Source organism: Malurus melanocephalus, unplaced genomic scaffold (assembly GCF_030028575.1).
Source record: "Malurus melanocephalus ecotype Western Australia unplaced genomic scaffold, MMel_1.1 scaffold_86, whole genome shotgun sequence".
Classification (NCBI taxonomy): Eukaryota; Metazoa; Chordata; class Aves; order Passeriformes; family Maluridae; genus Malurus; species Malurus melanocephalus.
Genome location: NW_026623318.1, coordinates 882,447 through 890,067, shown reverse-complemented (window position 1 = coordinate 890,067; position 7,621 = coordinate 882,447). Strand labels below are relative to the sequence as shown.

Sequence of the window (7,621 nt, the reverse complement as noted above, 5' to 3'; positions counted from 1 at the left end):
GACAGTTCTGGAATATCCCAGAGAGGACACTCCAGCCCCTCTCTGGGCTCTGTCCCAGCTCAGTCCCCGACCAGGGCAGAAGTGCTACCTCCTGTGCAGGGGGAGCTCCTTGGGCTCAGTGCCTGCCCGTCCCTCCGGTGCCATCGCTGGGCGCTGTTCGGAGCCCTCCCTGCACCCAGGGACACCCAGGGACACCCAGGGCCGAGGGCCCCTCTGGGCTGGGGCTCCTTTGGAGGCTGAGCAGCCCTGGCTCCCTCAGCCCTTCCCGGGCACAAAGATGCTCCAGACCTTTCCTCATTTCTACAGCCTCTGCCAGCCCCGCTCCAGGAGCTCCATGTCCTTCCTGTGCTGAGGAGCCCCGAGCTGGATACAGCACTCCAGAGGTGCCTACAGGGCTGGGCACAGGGGCAGGATCAGTTCCTGACCTGCTGGGAATGCTCTTCCCAATGCACCCCACAATCCCCCTGGCCTCTTGTCCTCAGGACAGCCTGCTGGCTCAGGGACAGCTCCTTGTCCACCAGGACCCCCAGATCCTTCCCTGCAGAGCTGCTCCAGCAGTTCCCCCCCAGCCTGTGCAGGTACCTGGGGCTGTTCCTCCCCAGGTGCAGAACCTGTGCTCGCCCTTGCTGAATTCCAGAAGTTTCCTCTTTGCCCATGTCTCCAACCTGCCGAGGTCCCTCTGAAGGGCCGCACAGCCCTCGGGGGGATTGGCTGCTCCTCCCAGCTTTGAGTCCTCAGCAACCCTCCTGAGGAGGCATCGACCCCCACACCCAGGTTTGTGATGAACCAGCCGAACAACACCGAGCCCAGCAGAGCCCAGCCCTCCAGCCACACCCCGTGTCAGTGACCGCGACCCTCCGGGAGCTGCCACTCAGCCAGTTCCCAACCCACCCCATCCCACTGCCCATCCATCAATCCATCCAACCCGCCCCTCTGGGAGCTCGGTACCGCCCTYCCCCATCCCTCCCCATCCTATCCCACTGCCCATCCATCCAACCCACACCTCTGGGAGCTCGGTGCCGCCCCTTTCAGCCCATCCCACCGCCCGTCCATCCCACCCAGCCCTGTGGCGGCGTGTCCTGTGCRGGTCCGTCCCGGCCGCAGCCGAGCGGGGCCATGGCGGAGCTCCAGGCGCGCCTCGAGGCGCTGGAGCGGCGGTTGGAGCGGGCGGAGGCGGCGCTGCGGGACCGGCCCCTCGCGGCCCTGCAGCTCCACGGGGTGAGCGCCGCGATGGGGGGACCGGCGGGACCCCGGAGGGGGCGAGGGGGGGTCGCCTGTGGGGCTGAGGGCGCTTAGGGGAGTGATGGGGACGAGGAGGGCTGGGAGTGGGATGGGGGAGTCACTGATGGGGCCGTTGTGGGGCTGGAGGTTGGGAGTGAGCCTGGGGGGGCACTTAGAGGGATGATGCGGGTCGAGGAGGGCTGGGAGTGAGCATGGGAGGGCACTTTGGGTCTGGTGGGAGGTTGAGGGGGAGCCTGGGGGTCGCTTCTGGGGCTGTTCGAAGGGGGATTTGTGGCTGGGAGGGAGCCTGGGGATCGCCCGTGGGGCTCTTGAGGGTCTGGGAGCGGTTTGGGGGCTCCTAGAGGGCTCCTGAAGGGGCTGCAGTGGGTTTCAGGAGACTGTGGGGGGAATCCAGTGGGTTCCCGGTTGGCCGGGAGCCTGTTCAGGTGGCTCCTCAGGGGGCAGCAGAGGGTTTCAGGAAGCTGTGGGGGTGAATCCATTGGACTCCTGGGGAGTTGGGAGCTGCCGTGGGAACAGGAGACTGGGGATAAATCCAGTGGGCTGCTGGGAGCAGGCAGGTTTAGGAGACTGGGAATAAGCAAGGGTGACTCCGTATGGGTTTTTTTGGGGCTACTGAAGGGCTGGGGCGCCTGAGGGTCTGGGAGATTTCGGGGGAGAGGCCCTGTGCCACATTCCAGCCAATGCTGCAGGTCCCTTTGGTGTTCGAGGATGTGGCAGTGCGGTTCAGCCGGCAGGAGTGGGCGAGCCTGAACGAGGGACAGAGGGATCTGTACCGGAGCGTCATGGAAGGCAACTACGAGATGCTGGTGTCCCTGTGTAGGCTGCGTTTGCGCCGGTTTGGCAGCCCCAGGGAGCTCTCTTGGGGTCACTTCTCTGCCTCTTTGCCTTTCACTGGAATCTCCAGCTCTCAAACGATCCTCTCCTTTCACTGTCCTCTCTGGCACTGGTTGGAGCGTGGCAGGAACACACGTGACAGGGTAGTAAGTGCTTCGTGTCTTTTCCTCATGGAGAACAGGTATACAGTTGGTCTTGTCATCTCCCTGGATTGTCACCTCCACAATTCCCTGGCTGGGATGCCCCCTTCCATGAGCATTTTCCCTAAAATCACTCTTGACGCTGTTTCCTCTTATCCTGTTCGCTGGGAACAGATCCTGATTCCCCTCGGCTGCTCCCTCCTGTCAGGGATTTGTGCAGAGCCAGAAGGTCCCCCCAGAGCCTCCTTTGCTCCAGGCTGAGCCCTCCAGCTCCTGGTGCTCCATTCCCCAGCTCCGTTCCCTTCCCTGGGCATGCTTCAGCTCCACAATGTCATGAAGGGTCTCAGAACTACTGTCAGTATTTGAGGTGGTTCCTCGCCTTGTGCTCTTGGGCAAACACACAGTCAGGAGCCTCACCATTCCCTTCCCATCTTTCCCGCTATTTTCCTATCTGCAGGGTGAATTTGTGGGAGGACGGGGAATTCTGTTGCAYGGGTGGAGCAAGGATGGATTTTGTTGCAGTTGTTCCTGGGGTGCTGTCACAGGCTGCTTTCCATTCTCCCCTGTCAGCTCTGCCTGCTGTTTCTGCCTGTATCCATAATTCCCGTCGCGGCCCTGCTTGGGGATGAAGTGTCCTGGGCTGGGACTGGCTCTGTTGCCTGGCTGTGGCTGCAGAGTCCCTGTCCCACCATGGCCCTGATGTCTGTCTTGCTCTTGCCCAGACTGTGCCCTGTCCAAGCGTGAGCTGTTACCATGGCTGGAAAGAGAAGAGCTGAGCACGCCAACAGAATCGAGGCCAGAGGCGACAGAGGTGTTCCCAGAGCTGGCTGTAGGTGGGTGACACTGGGTTTCTTCTGTGCCARGAGCTCCTGACTGCTCACTGAGACTATGGCCTCAATCCCAGGGACTGAAAATCCCAGAATCCCAGAATRGCTTGGGTTGGAATGAACGTAAAACCTCATCTCTTTCCATCCCTCTGCCATTGGCAGGGACACCTTCTCCTTGCAYAGGTTGCTCCAAGTCCCGTCCAACCAGGCCTTGAACATTTCCAAGGACTGGGAGGTGTCTGCTGTGAGGGAACACCTGATGGGACATGTGGGTAGCCTGGAAGCCCCCACCCCAGCAGCTGCTGGGTGTGAGGAATCCTGACACCCTGTGGAATGGAATCCCACACTGGCTCCTTGGAGTTCTCCACTGGCTGATGGTGAATCCAAATGTCCTTGTCCTCCACAGAGCTGGCCCAACAGAACTGCACCAGTGATGACACAGTGCTGGAGACAGAGACAACGGCGGGGGGCTGCAGGGAGGCAGAGGAGAGCGGGAATCTGGTACAGGAAAAGGAGAACCTGGCGGAGGAAAGCAGAGACTTGACAGAGGAAAGCTGGAACTTGGCAGAGGAAAGCGAGAACCCAATGGAGGAAAGCAGGAATCTGGCAGAGGAAAATGGGAGCCCAGCTAAGGAAAGTGGAAACCTGGCAGAGGAAAGTGGGAACCTGATGGAGGAAAGCGGGAACCCAGTGGTCTCAGAGAACTACAGCACATGTGAGTGCCTGGCAAATCCCACTGCTGCTGTGAGGGGTTCTAGATCCCTGCCCGGCTGCTCCTCACCCACCTTCCTTGTTCCTTTTGCCCTCAAAGCACCCGTCCCTCTGGAAGCTGCTGCTGTCCCGGTGGATCCCAGCCAGCCGGCCCTGTCCCCTCCCTGCCTGCTCTCCGTGTGCTCTCAGGAWGCAATGGGTCAGAACTGTTCTCCATCACCTTTCCCTGCAGCAGGTACTGGGGCAGAACCTCTGTCCCTCCTTGGTGGGGCTGGCAGCTTTGTGGGGGTCTCTTGGGCCTCTCTCCAGGCCCAGGGTTTCCAGAAAAGGGCAGCAAATCCTGTTGCCAGCCTTGAAACTGTTTGGGATAAGGCACAGCATGGCATCGGCTCACCTGCCCAGAGAAGCCCCAGGGTGGTTGTCAGAGTTCCCTGTCCTACTTGCATGATGTTTGCCACCTGAAACTGCTCCTGGGGTATGTACAGGGATAAGCTGTGGCTGTTCCTGGCTTTTACACAGTCCAGAGACTGAGCTGGAAGAGGAGAGCGAGGCTGGGATTTGTGCTGGCTGAGAACAGGGTGGGAAAGGTGGGATGGTGGGAGCAAAGCTCTTTGCTGTTCATGCATTGAAACCACATGGAAAAGTGATGCTTATTTCTAAAAAATTCCCAGTAGATGCTGAGACGAGGATCCCAACAGAGGTGTCGCAGGAGCAGGTTGCTGAGGAGAAGCCATCAATGCCCAAAACACCTTCTATGAGTCCGGAAGAGGAGAAAGGTCTGGAAAAGGAGAGTCTGAAAGATTCAGGGAATACTGGCCAAGATCTGGTGGCTGACATTCCTGAAGAACCAGGAAAGAAGGTGACACCAGATGTCTGTGGAATGATGGAACAGGCAGATCCCAGCCCCAAGGAGCCGGAGAAGGACTCCTATGTGGGCCGGCTGGCGGCCTGCCAGCGAAATGCCACCCGGGAATATTACTCCTGCCCTATCTGCAGGAAAACCTTTCTGCTGAAGATCAACCTCCTGATCCATCAGCGTGGCCACACCAACTGGGTGCCCTACGTCTGCGTCCACTGCGACCGCAAGTTCATGTCCAAGAAGAAAATGAGGCGGCACCTCCGTGCCTGGGCAGCCAACGGGACATGCCAGCCCTCAGAGCTGGAGGTGTGTCCCAGCCAGGTGCCATACCCAGCATCCCATCCCCAAACCTGGGCAGCTAACGGGACATGCCAGGCCTCAAAGCCAGAGGAGTGTCCCAGTAGGACACAGTGCCCAACATCCCAGCCCCAAAGCTGGGCAGCCAACGGCACCTGCCAGCCCTCAGATGCGAAGGCGTGTTCCAGCCAGGGGCTGTGCCCAACATCCCAGTGCCCAACATCCCAGCCCCAAACCTGGGCAGCCAATGGCACCTGCCAGCCCTCGGATGTGAACATGTGTCCCAGCCAGGGGCCGTGCCCAACATCCCAGCCCCAAACCTGGGCAGCSAACGGGGCCTGCCAGGCCTCAAAGCCGGAGGAGTGTCCCAGCCAGACGCTGTGCCCATCCTCCCAGCCGCAAGCCCCGAGCAGGGAGTGCAGCACAGTGTGGCAGGAGCCCAGCCCTGCCAGGTGCTCGCTGTCAACTGGAAATATGATGTACACGTGCAACGAGTGCCTGGAAAATTTCTCCAGCCAGAGCTTCCTCACAGTGCACCAGCGCAGGCACAAAGGGCACCACCTCATCCTGTGTCCCTGCTGCAACCGGAGCTTCACCTGGGTCTCGGACTTTGTCCGGCAGCACATGGGTGTCCGGCCCCACCAGTGCGGCATCTGCCAGAAGACCTTYAAGAGGTTCTCCCACCTCAAGGCGCACAAGAGGGTCCACAGGCGGCAGGAGCGGCCGTTCCCCTGCGCCAACCCGGTGCCCATCCCGGCGGCACCCGCAGCAGGAGATGGGGCGGGAAGCCAGGATGTGAACCTCCAGGGATGGAGCGCTGCTGTTGGACATTGAGGTGTCTTCCAGGAACGGAAGGCTGCCGTTGGACCTCAGGGTGTGCTGTTGAAATTTGAGGTTGTCATCAAAACTATGGGAAAAACAAAAACCCTCCAACAACATTTTTGATGTTAGAGAGTCAACTTTACTCTGGTCAGGATGTTGTTCTGGCCAGGWTGTGCCACAGAAACCATTTTGTCTACACATAGGCTGGGTGGCAGTGAAAATCATTCCATGACACACACATTTTTACAAGATTTTCTCCAAATTTTATACAGTCAAAACCCATAGAACTTCATCGATTGGTCCAAAGTTGTGTAGTCTTCATTGGTTCTTCACCTCTGATGGTAATTATGTCCTCCTTTTTATCTCTCTTTTCCCAGACCAGGCGTCTTGGACCACACTGGGAGGCCCGGTCTGGGGTAGATGTTTGTTGATGTTTGCTGATGGGTGTTGTCTTTTGGGTATCACTGGGGCTATTCCCAATCTGTTGAAATGTTGTGCTCATCTCCATTGAGTGGTGTGACATGTCTTAAAAAAATCCTTACAATTATTTTCTCCAAGGTGAAGGCAAATGAAAATCCCTGAGTAAAGTCATATAAAARATTTTAAACTCTGGGAGGTGACCTCCCAGAGACTTCAGGTGACATCTCAGGGTGCTGCTGGTGAACTTTGAGGTGACCTCCTGGACACAGGGTGCTACTGGTAGACTTTGAGTTGATGTCCTTAGGACACGAGGCTGCTGTCTGATCTTGAAGTGAGGAATGGGAAGCTGCTGATGGACTCTAAAGCCTCCTCTCAGGAATGGGATACACTGATGAACTTCGAGGTGTCCTCAAAGTAATACAATGCTGCTGCTGCTGAACCTCGAGGTGACCTCCCGGGAACGGGATGCTGCTGCTGGACCTTGAAGTGCCTCCCAGTGATGTGATGCTGCTGCTGGATCTTAAAGTGACCTCGTGGGGACCRGAGGCCACTGTCAGACCTTCTCCCCTCTCCCTCTCCACATGAAGGCTGGAGGATGGGCAACATTTTCTGGTTCCCCTGCCCTGGTTGGGGGATGGGGGAACCTGCCCCAGCCCATGGGAGGGGGGCTCCTTCCTCCCGAGCCCTGGTGAGGTGGGTGGGTTGCTGGGAGTGGGTCTCTTTTCTGGAGAGTGCCAATAGATAATGTAGAAACCACGATTCTGAATGTGAATTCCTTGAGGGGCCTCTGGGAGGGTCCTGCCAGGCCTGGCTAAGTGGGTGGCACCAGGAATGGGATCCATGGGATGGAATGATGGAATTGTGAGAATGGTACACTGGGCTGGGGCTGTCACTCTCTGCTGGGGGGCTGGAGCCACAGTCCCAGTTTGAGATGGAAATGGCGTGGGATGGGACTGGGATTCCAGATGGGTCTCTGAATGGTGGTGAGGGTCACTGGGCATGGGGGATTGAGGAGCTGGAGCTGTGATCCCTGTGCAGGGATGGGGGCGGGATGAGGATGGAATAGGGGTGGGATTGGGATTAAGGTGAGAGGGGATGTGGATGGATGGAATGGGGGTGAATGGGAATGGGATGGACATTGGGATGGGGTGGGATGTGATGGAATGGGAAGAAAATGGGGATTGAGATAGGATGGGACAGGGCTGATAGAGCCTGGCTTGTTACAGTGGAACCTGACTACAGGACAAGAGCAACAGGCAGGAACTGATGCCMAGAAAGTTCCACCTGGACAGGAGGCAGTGCCTGAGCACTGGAACAGATTGTCCAGAGAGGGTGTGGAGCCTCCCTTGCTGGAGTTACTCCAGAATGGTCTGGACACAATCCTGTGCCCTGTGCTSTGGGATGACCCTGCTTGAGCAGGGAGGTGAGAGCTGCTGTGGTCCCTTCAAACCTGACCTGTTCTGGGATGG

The 7,621-nt window shown here is 58.3% G+C and overlaps 2 protein-coding genes across 2 annotated transcripts in view; both read left to right on the top strand.

Moving 5' to 3' along the window:
- Positions 1-1,043: 1,043 nt before the first annotated feature.
- Positions 1,044-6,903, top strand: LOC130574569 (zinc finger protein 398-like). Its single transcript, XM_057367871.1, has 6 exons — positions 1,044-1,218; positions 1,932-2,058; positions 2,939-3,049; positions 3,450-3,758; positions 3,855-3,989; positions 4,426-6,903. The coding sequence occupies exons 1-6, from the start codon at positions 1,117-1,119 to the stop codon at positions 5,742-5,744; spliced, it is 2,103 nt and encodes a 700-aa protein (XP_057223854.1). The 5' UTR covers positions 1,044-1,116; the 3' UTR covers positions 5,745-6,903.
- LOC130574628 (zinc finger protein 316-like) overlaps positions 6,618-7,621 on the top strand; it is a 6,007-nt gene continuing 5,003 nt past the window's right edge. Inside the window, exon 1 of the mRNA XM_057367963.1 lies at positions 6,618-6,704. Within this exon, the coding sequence (XP_057223946.1) occupies positions 6,618-6,704 (87 nt within the window). The remainder of the gene's footprint in view (positions 6,705-7,621) is intronic.